General features: G+C 41.1%; 1 protein-coding gene across 4 annotated transcripts in view; it reads left to right on the forward strand.

The window, feature by feature from the left end:
• Positions 1-57: 57 nt before the first annotated feature.
• Positions 58-19460, forward strand: part of ppm1lb (protein phosphatase, Mg2+/Mn2+ dependent, 1Lb) — a 62394-nt gene continuing 42991 nt past the window's right edge. Inside the window, exons 1-2 of one of the 4 annotated variants that reach the window (XM_061681729.1) lie at positions 1751-2646; positions 2756-3059. In XM_061681729.1, the coding sequence (XP_061537713.1) occupies positions 2832-3059 (228 nt within the window). In that variant the 5' untranslated portion in view covers positions 1751-2646; positions 2756-2831. Of the gene's footprint in view, positions 264-1749; positions 3060-4045; positions 4109-19460 lie in introns of those variants that run through there. The other 3 variants (XM_061681730.1, XM_061681728.1, XM_061681731.1) reach the window with 3 other exon arrangements.

The raw sequence follows: 19460 nt of genomic DNA on the forward strand, positions 1-19460 counted from the left end.
TACGTGCGCCTGAGTAAAACGAGACAAACGTTGTTTGAATTAAATAAACAAAAGAACGCCAGGCATGATTTTACAGATGCTGAATAAATTAGCTTAACATTTCTATCATAAGATAAAACTTACTTTTTAGTGGAACAAAGCGTTGTCTTTCAAACTCACGACGGTCGCCTGACTGACGCTGTCAGAAGGAAGCATTCAGCGCTGTCGGAAATATCCGAACACATGAAACCAGAAGCGACCTACTGGGTTCTTGTAAGTAAATAGTAAGTAAGACCTACTGGGTTCAATATTTCATCGTGAACTGACTGTATTTTTTAAAATTGCAATTGTGTATTTTAACCGTAGTACAGACTGATTACTGTTCTGCTTTTATTTTGTTAATTATTTTCATTGTAGGACATGGTGTCATATCTTGTACTGTATGAATAGTCATCCATCCATTTTCCTTTTTCTTTTATTAGCTGTTTAATTTGTTTAATTTAAAAAAAAAAGACATTTACATGAAAATAAAATATTTTAATGAAAAGGAGCAGAGAGAAGAATAAAATGTAAAATGTTCTGCCCCCTTTTACAGGACAATGTTTACATTGCACATTTAAATTTTCCTTTTAGTCACTCTATTTAAACGCGTTTATTTAATACTTCTAAATGATTTTTAACCGCTGTCACAGACCACTATACTTCATAATGATTTAATGAGCTTTTTCTATATATTAATTGACCTTGAGTCTTTTGTTTCTTCCTTGAAGTACAGCAGACCCATAATTTTACATACACCTTTCACTATTACATATACTCATTGCTATAACTGTAGTTCTAAATATTGGTATTTTAAAGGCTTCTCTTCCCTTCAAACTGCAGTTGCTTACACTTTTTGAAAAACATTTTTAAAACATATTTATTGGTAAGATATATTTATCAGCCATGTACATTGTTTGCAATATTTTAAAAACAGCTCAAAAAAATACTTGACTCTCCAATTCCACCATAATGACAAACAATCAAATATAGTCACCAATAGGTACAGGTGCTCATCAAAAACAAGGCACAGGTTTTATTCAAAAAAAGTATGTTTGATGTTTTTGTTAGCCACTGTAACATTATTCAGTTTTAACAACTGTGCTTTAATCAAAGAAAATCAAAAACTAAGTAAATATTGATTGATTAAATTTAAATGTATTACAAATAAATTGAAATGAAACTTCGACCTAAATAAATGTTTGAAATTTTTTTTTCTAAATCATTTAATACAAATGTATTTCACTGATAAGTTAAATACAACTGGATTGTACTTAACACATATACTGTACTGGATATTTTTTTTAAAGATAGTGTGTGTTACATTACGCTACGTTCCAGGAAGAGTGCTTAAAGGCGTATTTCAGGCTGAGCAGGGAGTTTTGAAAGGGAGTTTGAAAGCCCTCTGTAGCGACGTCTCGGTTTATTATTTTTCTATTGGCCTAAAGTTCGGGATATTGGAACACCGCAATTATTATGCCTTTCTCCATTTCCCCCTTGCTGTTTACAGTACAGGTCCACCAAAATCACAATAAAAAATTACAATGCAGCCCCGCTTCCATTGGAGGAGATTTTTTATGTCACCGCGTAAATGCTTCAGAGTAGAACATTTATGTATCTGATGATACGACACTTATGCATTTTTTCCTTTCGCCTTCCAGGTAAGATATTCTTCATCACTGGGTATTTATCATTATAAATTAGGTTCTTAAATGCAACTGAAGTGGTGATGAAACGACCGCTTATTTCCATGTAACTATTTAGGCTGTTTTGTTTACCCAGTGGCGGCACGGTGGACGACTGGTTGGCACATCTACCTCACAGGTCTGAGGACCCAGGTTCAAATCTGGCCTCGCCTGTGTGGAATTTGCATGATCTCCCCGTGCCTGCCCCCGTGCCTGCGTGGTTTTCCTCACACATCCCAAATGCATGGTAGGTTAATTGAAAACTCTAAATTCTCCATAGGTGTGAATGTGAGTGGAAATGGTTGTTTGTTGATATGTGCTCTGTGATTGGCTGGCGACTAGTTCAGGGTGTACCCCGTCTCTCGCCCGAGGATGGCTGGGATGGGCTCCAGCACGCCCGCGACCCTTGTGAGGAAAAGCAGTACGGAAGATGAATGAATGAATGAATGTTTACCCAGTGGTTATGCGAGAAGTTGGATAACTTGGTGTCCGTGAAGGCATCACGGGCCATGTAATCGGTCAGCAGCAGTGTTCGGTCGCAGTCAGTGTGGCAGCTGGGAATGCGAGGACGCATCACGAGCGGCTATTTTGAGCGACGGTGTTGTCCGGGGAATAGTCACTGGGCTGGGCTCGCCAAGAGGACAGACGCCCCCGTAGCGCGTCCCTCGGTCAGTAAGCTGTCTTCGTCGAAGTCCGGCGTGGTGGACTGACTAACTGCACCTCCAAATGGTCAGTTGACTGAGCGTGGCTGTTCTCTTTCACTACGGAACTGTAGTGGAATTTTTAAAAAAACGAACCCGAAGTGTCATCGTTATTCGAGTGTCCTGCCACTGGGTTAAATGAGACTGTTTCGCCGCGACCGGACCTCACCGCACACGCCACCCATGGAGTGAAGTCGGCCCGGCGTAAGTGCGCACAACCTGCCGGCGATTCCCCCCAGCGTGTAAGCCACAATAAATGATAGAGGATACGATGACCCTGCTGTCCCTATTAGGTCGTATAATGCGTTATTTTCTGCTCCGACCGGAGACCCTTTTCCTGCTGTGCATCAGCTTGGCACTATGGAGTTACTTCTTCCACACGGACGAAGTGAAGACCATCGTGAAGTCCAGCCGCGACGCCGTCAAGATGGTCAAGGGGAAGGTGGCCGAAATGATGCAGAACGAGCGCTTCGGCGGCTTGGACGTCCTGGACGCCGAGTTCGCCAAGACGTGGGAGTTGAAGAGCCACAACGTCGCCGTGTACTCCATCCAAGGGCGGCGAGACCACATGGAGGACCGCTACGACGTGCTCGCAGACGTTATCAACAAGACCCACCCGTCCATATTTGGGATTTTTGACGGGCACGGCGGAGAGGTGAGTCTTTTGTTTTGTATTAGAGAGACAACGGTCACTCTGAATGACCCCCCCAATACAACACCTGTTCAATTGGTAGTCTCACAATAAGGGGCCATTTGCGTTGTTTTTACATGTGCAGCACGTAAACACAAAAGCAAATACCCCCCCCCCCCCCCCAAAAAAAGATTCCTGATTTAAATTTATTTTTACCCCTTCAATAAAAAGAAAAGCAAGTGACAGTGACAATGGAGGTGAAACAATGAATCGATTAATCGACAACTAGTTTGATGAAATGTTTATCATTAAGAGCATTCATTATTGTCACGGGCCATGTAGTTATAGTTTCCCTCAAAAGCCCGTTATGTCTGTGAAACCATATAAATGTTTCATTGCCTCATCATACTATTATATATACACAAAAAAATGATGGATAACTAATTTGGTAATCAGAAGTCAAGAATAATAGTTTGTTCAGCAGTTGTTCAAGTTACTGTTAAAGGGTTTTGGTAACAGCAAATGCTTGCAAAATCTCAATGTTTTGTAAAAATGTTGGTAGAGATTTTAGCAAGAATTATGAAAGTTTACATACCATACATGAGTTGCTTTCGTGGGCCAAATAAAATGATTTAGTGGGCCAGACCTAGCCCCCAGGCCTTGAGTTTGACACCTGTGATTTACAGCCATTGTTTAACTTAAAATAGTTCAAATGCTGTGATTTCAGCCTTTGATTTCTTATTCCTCCATGAAAGCAGACTGATTTCTTTGTGTTTAATCCAAATAAGACATTTGCAAACATCTGCTTTTACTGTGGAAAACACGGATCAACACTTTTGCCCATTTTCTGACATGTAATGGAGCAAACCAGTAACTAAATCATATCAATTTATGGAGAAAATAATAGTTATTTTCATCTATTACAAAAATAATGGTTTATTTGCCACCGTAGGATGAATAACCTGGAATCGACGTGTCGTTGAACCTGAAGCAGCTTCAGAATTGTACGTCAAACAAGTAGGCCTTCACATCACATCAGTTCCCAAGAAGTAGCTCCCACTACTAAAACGTCAGTGAGTACATCACTGCCTCTTTTTTTATATTGCTCAATTGTGATACGGTTTTGTTAAATCATTAAACAATACCAAATACGCAAAAATAATCCGTTAATAAACAGTAATCTGGAATGAAATGGTTTTGCAATAAACTTTAAAGCAAAATGAATTATTTGATTAATCGACGGAATAATCGATTCTAAAAATATTTGATAGCTGCAGCCCTGACACTATTCAAAACTTGGAGGAAGTGGCCATTTAAACACAACCCTTAATACATTTTAGTAATTTATTTTAAACTTCTATAATTAAACAAATACATTAACAAAAATATTACCTCCGGGATTGATATGTAACAATAAAATTGACACCAAAAATAACAATGAATAATCGATTCGGTGATTGCCTTCCACCACTTCTTTCTTGTCACAAAAAAAAAAAAGTTACATCATTCCATTGAATTGAAACCTGCAAATTGAAAATACTACTTTCAAGGGCCCCAGTCAGTCATAGGCCATTAGAAATTGTCACTTTGTCTTTTTTTTTGGTTCTCTCGATAATAATTTGACGATATACAAAAAAAAAAAAAAAGCAGTGTAAGTCTCTACTTCCCAGGACATTTATTGATAGACACAGCATTCCAGAACAAGTGCTTCATACATTTACTGCACAACATTGCACAACAATATTGTATGGCCATATTTAAAAATTTATAACTTCAAGTTATGTCCAGGCTGTATCCAGGAGAACATGCGAAATCAGGTTTGCGCAGTCGTATTTTCATTAAGATTTTGTCACAAAACAAAACATTAAATGATTAAGATGACATCTAAATGTAAACCTAATAAAATATTTTAAACCAACTGGTAGATTGTCATTTATCACTGCAGCACATACTGGCATACAAATTTGGCTAGAACACTGCAGAAAGAAACGTAGTTGATGGCGTTCTTTGTCTTGCCAACGCTTACTTGCTTTGTCATATGGTTCGTGTTTGCTAAATGACTCGGCGAGGGTTTTCTGAGTATGTTGTGCAGATTTATCTGTTCTTTAACGGTAGTCGTGGTTGAGGAATCCCAAAGTTTTACATACACCTGATAATGAGGCGGCGAGGGTTACTTTAAGCAAAGCAAAGCAAATTTATTTAAATAGCACATTTCATACACAAGGTAACTCAATGTGCTTTACATGACAAAGGGAATTTCAAAACAAAGCAAAAAAAAAAACATCTTATAAACATTTAAAACAGAAAAATAAAAATACAATTAAAAACAACGTACAGTGCAAGAAAAAATATTTTAAAAGTGGAAATGCTCGAAAAAGCCTTAGAAAAAAAAAAAAAAAAAAAAGAGTTTTTAACCTGGACTTAAAAACATTCACAGTTGGGGCTGACGTCACTTCTTTTGACAACTCATTTCATTTGTTTGCAGCATAACAGCTAAATGCTGCTTCACTATGTTTGCTTTGGACTCTGTGTCACTATTTGACCTGAGTCTTGTTTTGGCAAATCTTTTTCTGACAGAATAAGTAAGGAAGCAATCTTGTCTTTTTGGGTTTTTATTACAAGAAAGAAATAAATCTTGGCAAAGAGAGGAAAAGGTTCAAGTCGTCACGAGTTGTTACCCCTTACTAAAGTGCAATCAAACAATCACTTTCGTTATACAGAAGTGATAGAGACAGTAAAAAGAAATGCACCCCTTTCATTCCTGCAGCATTCTCACACAATTAGCTTTGTCCAGCTGCACTCAAACCTATCTTTATGGGAATGGGTGCATGCAGAAGATGAGAAAAAAAGAGAAAAACAGGGTGTATTCAAAACAATCTAGAACACACATTAGAACTGTGCTAAGAGGTATGGAACAATAAAATATGTAACGTTTATACAGGTGGAACGGTGGGCGACTGGTTAGCATATCTGCCTTACAGTTCTGAGGACCGGGGTTCAAATCCTGGCCCCGCCTGTGTGGAGTTTGCATGTTCTTCCCGTGCCTGCGTGGGTTTTCTCCGGGTACTCCAGTTTCCTCCCACATGCCAAAAACATGCATGGTAGGTTAATTGAAGACTCTAAATTGCCCTTTGGGGGTGAATGTGAGTACGAATGGTTGTTTGTTTGTATGTGCCCTGCGATTGGCTGGCGACCGGTTCAGGGTGTACCCCGCCTCTCGCCCGAAGATAGCTGGGACAGGCTCCAGCACGCCTACGACCCTAGTGAGGATAAGCAGTACAGAAAATGGATGGATGGCTGGATGGATGGATAGAAGTTTATACAAAACTAATATTGATCAGTATCAGAATCATCTTTATTTGCCAAGTATGTCCAAAACACACAAGGAATTTGTCTCCGGTAGTTGGAGCCGCTGTAGTACAACAGACAGTCAATTTACAGAACACTTTGGAGACATAAAGACATTGACAAAAAACAATTGTGCAAAAAGATGCAGAGTCCTCTAGCACTGAGAGCAGTTCGAATGACTAATATTGCAATAGTCCGGTGCAATGACCATTGTGCAAAGGGCGCTGAGACTTCAAGGAGTGTATGCGGTTTAAAGTGACGAGTAGTGCGATAATCTGGGACAATGTTGGTTTGCAAATGTTACAGATACTCCTCAATCACTGTGCAAATGGAGCAGATGCTACTCTGGCATGAGTGGCCAGTATATGCAAATAGTGCAGCATGGCGAGACAACTACAGTGAGTGCACGAGTAATACATTTTTTGATTGTCCGTTGCAGTCGGAGTTTGTCCTTTTTTGTAGCAGCACCAAACCAGACTGTGATGGAAGAACAAAGGACTGATTTGATGACCGCTGTGTAGAACTGTCTCAGCAGCTCCGGTGGCAGGCCGTACTTTCTCAGAAGCCGCAGGAAGTACATCCTCTGCTGGGCCTTTTTGAGGACGGAGTTGATGTTGGTCGCCCACTTCAGGTCCTGAGAGATTGTAATTCCCAGGAACTTGAAGGTCTCGACGGTTGACACAAGGCAGCTGGACAACGTGAGGGGCAGCTGTGGCGAAGGATGCCTCCTGAAGTCCACGATCATCTCTACAGTCTTGAGCGTGTTCAGCTCCAGGTTGTGTCGGCCGCACCACAGCTCCAGCCGCTCCGCTTCCTGTCGATATGCAGACTCGTCACCGTCCTTGATGAGGCCGATGACAGTGGTGTCATCTGCAAACTTCAGGAGTTTGACAGTCGGGTTCGCTGAGGTGCAGCCGTTCGTATAGAGAGAGAAGTACAGCGGAGAGAGGACACAACCTTGGGGTGCCCCAGTGCTGATGCTGCGTGTGGATGAGGTGGCCTCCCCCAGCCTGACCTGCTGTGTCCTGCCCGTCAGAAAGCTGTAAATCCACTGGTAGATGGCAGGTGAGACGCTGAGCTGGAGAAGCTTGGTTGAAAGGAGTTCAGGGATGATGGTGTTGAACGCTGAGCTGAAGTCCACGAACAGGATCCTCGCGTAGGTCCCTGCACTGTCGAGGTGTTCTAGGATGAAGTGCAGTCCCATGTTGAATGCATCATCCGCAGACCTGTTCGCTTGGTAGGCAAACTGTAGGGGGTCCAGCAGGGGACCTGTGATACTCTTGAGGTGGTCCAGCACGAGACGTTCAAAGGACTTCATGACCACAGATGTCAAAGCGACAGGCCTGTAGTCATTCAAACCCGAGATTGCAGGTTTCTTGGGGACTGGAATGATGGTGGAGCGTTTGAAACAGGATGGAACTTCGCACATTTCTAAAGATCTATTGAAGATCTGAGTGAAGACTGGAGCGAGCTGGTCCGCACAGACTTTGACGCAGGATGGGGACACATGGTCCGGGCCTGCCGCTTTGTTAATCTTCTGTTGTTTGAGATTGCAGGTTTCTTGGGGACTGGAATGATGGTGGAGCGTTTGAAACAGGATGGAACTTCGCACATTTCCAAAGATCTATTGAAGATCTGAGTGAAGACTGGAGCGAGCTGGTCCGCGCAGACTTTGACACAGGATGGGGACACATGGTCCGGGCCTGCCGCTTTGTTAATCTTCTGTTGTTTGAAGATGCGTCTCACATCCTGTTCATGGATGGTTAACGCAGAAGTCAGAGGTGTGATTGTGGTCGCGGGTGAGGCCGGGTGGGTGTGTGGTGTGAAACTGTCCTTTTCAAATCTGCAGTAGAAGGTATTCAAGTCGTTGGCTAGTGTGCTATTGTTCTCAGCTTGGGGGGATCGTCGCTTGTAATTAGTCAGCGATTGGAATGCATGCCAGGCTGATTTAGAGTCGTTAACGCTAAACTGTTTTTCCAACTTTGCTGCATGGTTCCTCTTTGCAATGTTAATTTCTTTAGTCAGCTGGTTTCTAGCTCGATTATACAGGGCCCTGTCCCCGCTCTGATATGCGTCCTACTTAGCTTGGCGAAGCTGCTTAAGTTTAGCAGTGAACCACGGCTTGTTGTTGTTGAATGTGCAAAATGATTTTGTTGGTACACAAACCTCTTCACAGAAACTGATATAGGATGTGACAGTGTCCGTATATTCATCCAGGCTGCCAGCTGAATTTTCATAGACACTCCAGTCTGTGCAGTCGAAACAGCTTTGAAGTTCCATCTTGGCTTCATTGGTCCACTTTTTGACTATTTTCACTGTCGCCTTCGCACATTTAAGTTCTTGCCTGTACGTCGGTATTAAGTGAATTAAGCAGTGATCAGACGAGCCCAGGGCTGCACGAGGTATAGCACGGTATGCATGTTTTATCGTAGTGTAGCAGTGGTCTAAAGTATTATTTTCCCTGGTAGGACAGTCAATGTGCTGCTTGTATTTAGGGAGTTCGTGGTTGAGTTTAGCTTTGTTAAAGTATATAATGTATATGATTTTCCAAATCAGTCTATAGCTCTCAGAGCCCTACTTTATATTCCAGAAGCATTTTTTTCATGTATTCAGGACCTCAACTATTTGGTGATTTATAGACCAGTAGCAGAACTTTAAAATCTATTTTAAGCCGACTGGGAGCCAGTGTTGAGACTTTAGAATTGGAGTAATATGTTCTGACCTATTTGTTCTGGTCAGAACCTGAGCTGCAGCATTCTGAATGAGCTGCAGCTGTTTAATGCTCTTTTAGGTGAGTCCAGTCAGAAGACCATTACAATAGTCATGTCTACTTAAGATAAAAGCATGGATGAGCTTCTCCTGGATCCTAACAGCAATCCTCTTTTCCTTACTGCCAAAAACAATTATCTCAGTTTTGTTGTGGTTTAATTGAAGAACGTTTTGGCTCGTGCAGTTATTTATCTATTTTAGACAGTGACACAACACCTCAATTGAACTGTAGTCATCTGGAGACACCGCTAGATATAACTATGTTATCTGCATAGCTATCATAGTCAACATATACAGGCTGAACAGGAGGGGTCCAAGAACTGACCCTTGAGGGACATTCACGATTATATCGAAGGCGATATATATCGCCCACACCTAGCTTATCAGTCATCATGGTTGCCTTTTGGCAGCAGAGCAAATGGATGCCAATACATGAGTATGCCTGTGTTACAGCAAGCTCAGTGTAAGATGGTGACAGTGACAACTGAGGAAAAATACTCAGAGTTCCGTGATTACTGCATAGACATGCTGGTTTCTTGTCACCATGTCATGTGACTGGCACTATTCTGTCCGAACATGACCTTATCGAGCAATACAATATTGCAGTGTTGAAGCCACGAGCATGAATGGCATTTTGTACTTTTATCCGGACTCAGTTGGACTACGGTTTGGTTGATGTTGAATGACAACATTCCTAAAATAGGTAAGCCAAGGCACAGATGATGGCTGCTATTTTAGGGATAATTCAATCTTAAGAGTCTAAATTCTGACTGCTGACAGCTTTTGACCAAAAGTGGTCATATACTGTTTTTTTTCCCTAGAGCTTGTTGCAGTTCCTTTTTAAAGACTGTGACCTAATGTGTGGTTTGGAGTGCTGGAGAAATGCAGCAAATATTGGAGATACAGTTCACTGTGTGTTTATTCATGTAGGCGAGAGGCTGCTTTATTACTGCTTGTCCCAGAGCAAAAACTCTACTTTCATCCCCACGAACACCCCTTTTTTAAATTTAAAAAAAAATTGTTTTTTTTTAAGAACATAAACTGCGTACCACATTGTGGCTTTTGGATGAAACTAAAATTTGTTTTCTCCACGCCAGCAGACAGGGTGCTCCACCACCTTCATCTGCTTTAATTCCTCTCCACATTGACTTAATTTTCATTCAAATTACCCAATATGCTATCAAAGCATTGGGAAGTGAACCAAAGCCTTTCTGTTGCCTGAGAATTTAACATCAACAAGCCCAATGCACAGCTCAAAAATCCTCGTAATAAATCTAGAGTGCAATCTTAACCTTTGAACATAATCCATTTGGGGATGCTAGTTGGCCACTGAACCATTTGGATTTCCCATAGGAAATAAAGGAAATTAATCATCAAACCTTTACTAACTGTAAAAGCGATGTTTTATTTAACATTTTGGCAGCAACATTTTTCCACATGGACAAATGTTACACAATCTTATGCACTACTCTGTGGAGAAATAAGTTGTCCTGATGGCAGCAAGATCAGAAGGAAAGAATACATACAAGACAGAGAATGTACGTCAAATGTAACATTACTATCGCTAGTTAGAACTAGGCCTTACATGATCAGGATTTTTGGGGCCGATCAGCGAGTTTAAAAAAATTCGCACTCACATTCACACCTATGGGCAATTTAGAGTCTTCAATTAACCTACCATGCATGTTTTTGGAATGTGGGAGGAAACCGGAGTGCCCGGAAAAAACCCACGCATGCACGGGGAGAACATGCAAACTCCACACAGGCGGGGTCGGGGATTGAAGCCCGCACCTCAGAACTGTGAGGCAGACGCTCTAACCAGTCGGGCACTGTACCGCTCAAAAATAATGTATACAAGAAAATGAATATTTGACAAAATGTTTTCTTTTTAGGAAAGTGCAAAATCAATAGTTTGTCTTCTTTTTAGGAAATGAACGATGCAGACAAGTGCAACAGTGATAGTTTCAACAGTGTGAATCCTGCGCTATAAACACCAATGGGATTTGTTATCGCTTTGCCTCCATCTGAAGTCTAAAAGTTAATGTTTTACTTAGATGCCATTTTAAGTTGAATTTGCACAAAGCAAGTTTTTTTGTGTGTATGTGTATTGATATTCACATTCGTCTCATGCTGTATCAAACTGGTTAACAAATTTGACTTACCGACAGAAGCATGTCACTAGCCATGATGTCCGCGAGCCAGATGCTGAGATGCGCTAGATTTGTTTACAGAGTAGCATGCAGCTAGAATGGAAGGCTGTTACACTTCTCTTCTTACGAGTTGCTTCTTCTTTAAAATGCATTGTTGAGGCTGGTCATTCGTTTCGAAACCACAAAAAGCCATAGAAAAGAACATGTTAATACTAAGGCTGCGGTCTCGCTCGATATGCTGACGTCTTGATTGATGACACTTTGACCTGTCAGCTTGTCTGCAACTTTCGGTCAGTTTCCAACTTATTCAACCTTTGAGCCATAACTCTGTAGTTCCTGTTTGAGGAAGCGTGACTCGGTAACTGTTTCTCATCACCTCACCAGAAACGAGTCAGTTCACATGACTATTGATTGTCAGTCGTTACTTGTCTTGACCAGATGCTCCAGATCTTCTCCTCCATACTTTACAGTACATACGTTGTGCTACTCCCCACCACAGCTACTCAGCGCAATTGAATTGTGTATACCTATGTATCTAGATTTATCAGTGACAATCATTGGTCACATTGCACTCATTTCTGGCACAGTGTGGGGATTTATCCATTAAATAGACACTGAGTTCTAGCTGGCACAGGATAACCTGCATGAAATCTCAACATGAGCCATTTGTCATGTTCAGGGTCTTCTCATGCAGCCAAGTTGTTACCTTAGGCGCTGCAAGAATTCTTCTGATCCACTGAGGACACCTTTTGTAATCCTGTTTTCCAAGGAGGGCACTCAAGTTTGTTCAGTTTACCATCCTTCCAAAGTTTTGCCTGTTGCTATGTACATAGAGTACTCCCACTTTGCTTCTGCTCATTTGCTTTAAAACATGATTAATCAACAATCAGTTCATCAGTATAATTTATAGTAGGTTACCTGCTATTAACTGTACCATGGAGAACTGAACTGTACTACTTGGTGCAAACATGGGTTTAGTGGCTTGGATAGATTTGTCTCATCATGGAGGACACATTGGGAGAAGTGCGTTAAATTTTCCGAGCAGACTTCCACCATACTGTAATGGGGTGGGACATGGCCAAAGAAAAACCCCATTCAATTTTTGAATGGGATTAAGGAGACGTTAGAGGAATTTCCTTTCACTTTTGTTAATACTAAGAGAGTTTTTGTTGTTTTTGTTTTCAATGTTTTCTTAGAGAGTAATGTATGAATCTTATTATAAAGAAGGTATACAGTATAATGGGAGGTGGGTATCGATAGACCCACCGCACACCGAGTGACACAGCCAGATGCGACTGAACTGGGCCATCACAAACAAATTATAGTTATACCTGCCCACACCAACTCGCTGCAACAGAAAGACTGCAACGATATACACACTGCATGTATATATCGAATGGACAGCCATCGAATGCACACATTCGATGGCGTCTGGCACGTTGGAAAGGTGTTCTCTTCACGGATTAATTCAGCGTGTGTGGCGTCATGTGTGTGAGCGGTTTGCTGATGTCAATGTTGTGGATTGAGTGGCCCATGGTGGCGGTGGGGTTATGGTATGGGCAGGCGTACGTTATGGGCAATGAACACAGGTGCATTTTATTGATGGCATTTGGAATGCACAGAGATACTGTGACGAGATCCTGAGGCCCATTGTTGTGCCAATCATCCACACCTCATGTTGCAGCATGATAATGCACGGCCCCATGTTGCAAGGATCTGTACACAATTCCTGGAAGCTGAAAACATCTCAGTTCTTGCATGGACAGCATACTCCCCGGACATGTCACCCATTGAGCATGTTTGGGATCCTCTGGATCAGCGCGTTCCAGACAGCGTGTTCCAGTTCCTGCGTGTTCCAGTTCCTGCCAATATCCAGCAACTTCACAGTCCTCTTCAGCCATTGAAGAGGAGTGGACCAACATTCCACAGGCCGCAATCAACAACCTGATCAAGTCTATGCGAAGGAGCTGTGTCGCACTGCGTGAGGCAAATGGTGGTCACACCAGAGACTGACTTGTTTTCTGACCCCCCCCAGACCCGCACAATAAAGCAAAACTTCACATTTCAGAGTGGCCTTTTATTGTGACCAGCCTATGGCACAACTGTGCAATAATCATGCTGTCTAATCAGCGTCTTGATATGCCACACCTGTGAGGTGGGATCGATTATCTCGACAAAGGAAAAATGTTCACTAACACCGATTTAGACTTTAGATTTGTGAACAATATTTGATGGAAATTGCCTTTTAGATCTTTGAGTCCAGCTCATGAAAAATAGGAGCAAAAACAAAAGTGTTGCATTTATATTTTTGTTCAGTGTACATACACATATATATACATGCATATAAAAACTAGTGTGCTGCGGGCCTGTATATCTCAGAGCTGAAGCAGATGAGCAATGTTCGGCCTTGCCAGAGATCTGAGTGTTCTGCACAGTGTCTGTCCTTAAGTTTACCTTTGCTTTATATGCAGTCTGAATGGCCATTTTATTTTCAACTTTATTATTGATTTCTGGAATTGTAAAATATTTGGGGGTTTTGGGAGCAGTTGAAGTAGTCATGCGGCACAGTTCACCTTCTTTGCAACTTCACATTTTATAGTGAGAGAGGCTGGTGTTGAATATTAATACAGGAATCTGTATGCCTTTTTATGTGAAGCTTTGTTTAGCACCCAAGGCTTGGAGCACTGTGGGGTTATGTAGTTAAAATACCAAGTTGTTTGCATTCAACCTGCACTGGCCCTCGCTGGGGGCGGATGAAAGGAAACCGACATGTGGTTAAACAGTATTACAGGATTAGAGCGAACAAACAAATGGTGCTGTCCGTGAAGACTAAAGACAGCAATGTGTGTTTGAGTGTCTATATGTGTGCTTTTATGTGTTGAAAGGTAATGTGTCTTCTAAATGTGAGAATGACAGATTGACCGACCGGGGGGGTGGGTGATCGATCCCCACCCAAGCCCATTTGGATGTCCCCCCCCTGGCCACTGGCCCGTCTGCCGCATTACTCCCCTCCCCCACACACACACATACATGCTTTTGCACGCCACTGAGTGTAATATGAATGAATGTGTTTGGATGTGGTTGGATGTTTGTTGGTGTTCAGAGGGGTCGTAGGCGCAGAATGGCAGCCTCGCTTCCGTCAGGCTATTCCGTCACAATAGTATCGCAGTGACTTGAATAAGTAATTATAATCTGTTTACTTGTCTGGAAATAATATGTTAGATTACTCGTTACTCCAAAAAGTGGTCATATTCGAGTAACGCTTTACTGGCATCAATATTCAGAGGACATGCCTGCAGCGTTTGAGGGCGGAGACAATGACCTGATTTTTCACAATGAAGCATCATTTTATATATGTGCGTCTGAATATTCTCATTCATCCAGGTCATTTCATTCTCAGGGCATTGAATCGATTGCAACTGGACTGTTCTGTTTGTCTTAGAAGACGTTTCGCCTCTCATCCAAGCTCATTTTATATACTTTGTGTTTTTTTTAATCAATCAAATTTGGCAGGATTGTTAGCAACACTTCTCTGTGGTGTCTCAAATTTAGAACACATATTTATGTTCACTTTACAGGATCTTTAGTTAATTTTATTCTGTCATTTTGAACTGAGCAACCAGACCCTCTCTCACATCAAAATAAGTTAAATTTCCAGTTCAGTGCTTATCCACAGATTTTTCCTGTTTGACAAAAGAAAAAAGACGTGTAGTTAATCATTTAGATTTGTTTAACTTTTTAGGCATACTTACTCCTTAAACTATTTTTGTCGGCCCCCCCTTTCAACAAAGTAAGAATTGGCACAAGGACATAATCCAACCAACATTGGCTCATCGCAGGCTATGAATAATGACTGAACTATGCTCATCAAATTTTATTTATAGTGGTCTTACAGTTACTAAATTATGAACAGAGTTTGGAGCAACAAGCATCAGTGAACACTGTCTTAGAGTTGGACAAGAGTTTATCTAATGAGGCCCAGCACATTTGTCTCATCCCCGCTGTCGTCCTCATGTACCGACTTCACGTCCCTTGTGGCGGAAGTTGACACTCGACAAGGTTTCATCTCTTCCTCGATGTTAAATGAAGTGGAAAGTGGAGCGCACGTAGAAGGTCATGCACCACTGGAAAATGCTAGCAGAGAAGACACCAGAGGGTTGGAGAGCTCCACAAAAAAAAAAAAAAAAAAAAAAACACTTGTGGCCTTCCGTTAATTTGTCCCTGGTGTCGAGCCGCAGCAACGACTGAGGAAAACCGGCAAATGAATGGATGAATGGCTTGATTCCTGTCGGGCAATTTAGCTTTGGAGTAAACATCTCTAATGTCCTCTTTTCCACTGTCAGCATTTCTTATAAAAAAAACATTTGCATTTAGCAATCTAACTTTTTCAATTCTAATGTGCTCTTAAAGATAAGCACACTTATTAGGTATGCAAGACATTCTTAGATGGGATTTGCATTACATGTAGTGAAATGGTTTTAAACTTTTCCTTACAAAGCTCCTTTGGGTCAAGTTTGTGTTTGGGTCAGATCATGTGTAATCTCCCATTGGACCCAGTTGGAATTGGTTTGGTGTTTAATAAAGATGGACCTTTAATTAGAATGCCCATACTTATTAAAGAAAAAACGGATATGTAAAAAGTTCTTAGATGTGATTTGTGTTGCATGGAGTGCCCTAGTTTTGAAATGTTTGTTTGCAAGTTTCCCTTGTGTGTGTTTGGATCTGATCGTGGGTAATATCCCATTGGACCCAGTTGGAATTGGTTTGGTGTTTAATAGGAATGGGCATTTGATTACATTTCCTTGATCGACAATAGGGAATAGTTGTGTATGAGCGGAAGCTGAAGTATGTACCTCAACTTCCCCTAGCTGGGATTTTGTTCTTTAGACTGCAAGCTAGTTGAAACTGAATCCACAGAACCCAGTGGGCCTGGCAGCGTATGGATGTGTATGAATGGGTGAATGTGAGCCTTTGTAAAGTGCTTTGGGCACTGTGATGGTATAGATCAGGGATGTCAAACGTATGGCCCGTTAGGGGGTTCAATGGGGCCCGTGGGCATTTTTCTGCTCGTCAGGCAAGTTTTAGTTAGTTTATACATATTGGCTCTTATTTTGAATTTCATGCTTTTATTTTAACTCAAGCACTGTAGAACCGGAAGTGCTGTTAGTCACGTGTTGTGACATGCATGAAACTGAGAGAGAGAAAAGATCAGCGCCCACACCTCCAATCCATGTGGAGTAAGAGAGTGAGACGTATGTGAAGCGATGCCGAATATATGTTTATACATCTATCATATCATATATTGTTTGATAAGTAATTTCATCTGGGACATGGGTTTGTTAAAGCCCGGATAAAAATGGTTGGGTTACGTCAGACAAACAAATCATGCGAGTGACTTGCTGTGGTGACAGGGAAAAGCGAGTGATTTGCTGTGGTGACAGGGAAAAGCTGAAAATCACTTCTTTTGTTCATCATCGTTCCTGTTATACTGTGTTGCGTGTTTTTGTTTGCACATTAAGGACAAAAGTCCTGCTCTTGCTTTTATTCCTCATTTATAAAACAGCATTCAATCAACAAGTTTGTCCCCATGTTTTTGAGATTGTAGGTTCAAAGCTGCAGCTGGCTACTAGTGTGGACTGAATGGGTGGCAACAGTCTGGAAATGAAATTTTGAACCTAATAGCCCGTCGACAAAATGTTGAATGAAAAAAAAAAAAGAGTTATGACCTCGTTTGTTTTTGGACCAGTGAACATAATTCAAATTTAGTTTTGAACTATGAACTGAAATAGTTCATTTTTGGAACGATTAATTGAACTTTGAAATTATTTGCATAGAAAATGAACTTTCCCAACACTAATCCTGTATTATTTCACATCGCAATATATACCACAGGTTTAAAAAAAAAAAAAAAAAAAAAAAAAAGTCTTTTTTTTTTCCCAATCGTGCAGCCCTAATATGTATGTCCTTGATAGACATAGCTAATTGATTTATTTTGTCTTTGTTTTGTAGTTACACTGTCAGTCTGGCTGTATACATTTACAAGGCAGGGGAATAACTCCACTTTCGTCCTGAAATGTTCCCATTTTAGTTTGTATGGTGTGATGAGTCAATTGACCCTTTCAAGATTTCCAGATAGATGTGAAAATTGATGTAAATTTTAAATTTACCCAAACCCAAATGTAGTTCTAATTATGGGCACCCCAAAAAAATAGTAAAACATTTAATTGTCGTTATTTATAGCCTATTGGACCACGGATGTACTGGTCCCACTTGAGATCAAATTGGGGTGAATGTGTCACGTAAACTAAAATGAGTTTGACACCCCTGGGTAGATAAAGTGCCATATAAGGGCAGTCCATTTACCATTTAATGCTAGTTGCTGTCATGTTGTCGTGCACTCTGTTTTGCCTCAATGTCATCAAGACATAATCAATCAACCTTTCAAGTCCACACAATCCATCCATTATTATGCCCATCCCTTGTGTTGAAGGGTGGCTTTGGGTATGGAGCCATCCTGAACAGAACCTCTTTAATCCCCACTACAGTTTGTGCACAGCCTCGGCTACTTGCCACACTTGCTTGATTGGTTAGTCTAACATTCCGCGTTAAGTTGCCAAGCATACCAATTATTTGGTAAATGTGTGTTTAAAAAAAAAAAAAATCATGACATTATAACTCATTGCTTATACTGCTTGTACATATCGTCTAAGAAATCTATTCATTGCATGGAGTGAATCACTGATTAACAGCTTCAAATTTAATCAGGTTTGTAATGCACTGGACTTCTTCGCCTAACCACTTGGATATCGACAGGGAGTATGTCAGTTTCTCAAGTAAAAGACCGCTTTCTCCCACAATCAATCCACGGCAGCCTAATTCTCTGTGTGAGAGAACGCTTCCACAATTAGCCGCTTGTTTTGTCTGTGATTGGGGAAACAGATGAGTCAGTTGTGTGCTTGCTGTCTTGGCAGAGGCAGGCAACGGGTGAAGAATGTTGGCTAAGAGCTGCTAGCAAGTGGCAGCTGTTCAGTGTTAGCCACATTGGTGCGATTGTGTATGTAGAGAGAGAGCAGGACGTTTGTCGAGCTCGCAGTTATGTGGCTCTTCCTTTTCTTTTCCGGTCAGATGGGACCTTAGGTAGAGCAGGTGCATCTCGGGTATTAGTTGTTTTTGTGTTTGTCTACCACACAGGCACACACTCTTAGAAATATACTCTCAATCAACCATCCTTTGCATTCATGTGTCTGTTAAATATGAGTCCCACTGGTTAAGCCGGTCTGCCGCTCACATGTGCCGCACTGCCTCGCACGCTTTGACCAATCCAAGTGGAAGGAATGCAGCTGATACAAATCTTTGATATTTGCACATGGTTTCTATTCACTGAGGAATTGAGCTGGGGAGAAAACCTTTAAATATAACCAGCAGCGAGCCGACCCAGAGCCACGTTTTCTGTGATATACACTGCTCACAGGATAAAAGAGGGGATTATCTGAATTTCATTAATTTGTGATAAGCATTTGTCGAAGTAAGAGAAATATTTGTGTGTGGAAGCACTCATTTATATGAAAATGTTCTTCCCATCAATTTTTGTCTTTTGAGCAGTTTTGAGTAGAGATGAAAATCGAATGCCAGTCTTGTAGTTGGCAATGGCATGAAACATTACGCTCTTTGGTTGTTCAAATGTATTTGATTCAGAAGCATCTTTTGTTGGTACGCCAACATGTATTTCTAATTCTAATTTGAGGTAATTAGCATGTACTACGCTAGTCACAGTTGCGGTGCAGTGAACAAATTTTCTTGAGCAACACAATAGCAGTGGCTGGGGTTCGCCATTGTTAGATTAGTTCCAAAGCCATTTCCTACATGTTCACCGGTAGCTTTCACTGATAACTTTCCGGAAGACTCTTATACAACCCCAATTCCAAAGAAGTTGCGACGTTGTGTTAAACAAAAATAAAAACAGAATACAATGATTTGCAAATCATGTTCAACCTATATTTAATTGAATACACTACAAAGACAAGATATGTAATGCTCAAATTGATAAACTTTATTGTTTTTAGCAAATAATCATTAACTTAGAACTTTATGGCTGCAACACGTTCCGAAAAAGCTGGGACAGGTGGCAAAAAAGACTGAGAAAGTTGAGGAATGCTCA

This window comes from Phycodurus eques, chromosome 7, assembly GCF_024500275.1.
Source record: "Phycodurus eques isolate BA_2022a chromosome 7, UOR_Pequ_1.1, whole genome shotgun sequence".
Lineage (NCBI taxonomy): Eukaryota > Metazoa > Chordata > Actinopteri > Syngnathiformes > Syngnathidae > Phycodurus > Phycodurus eques.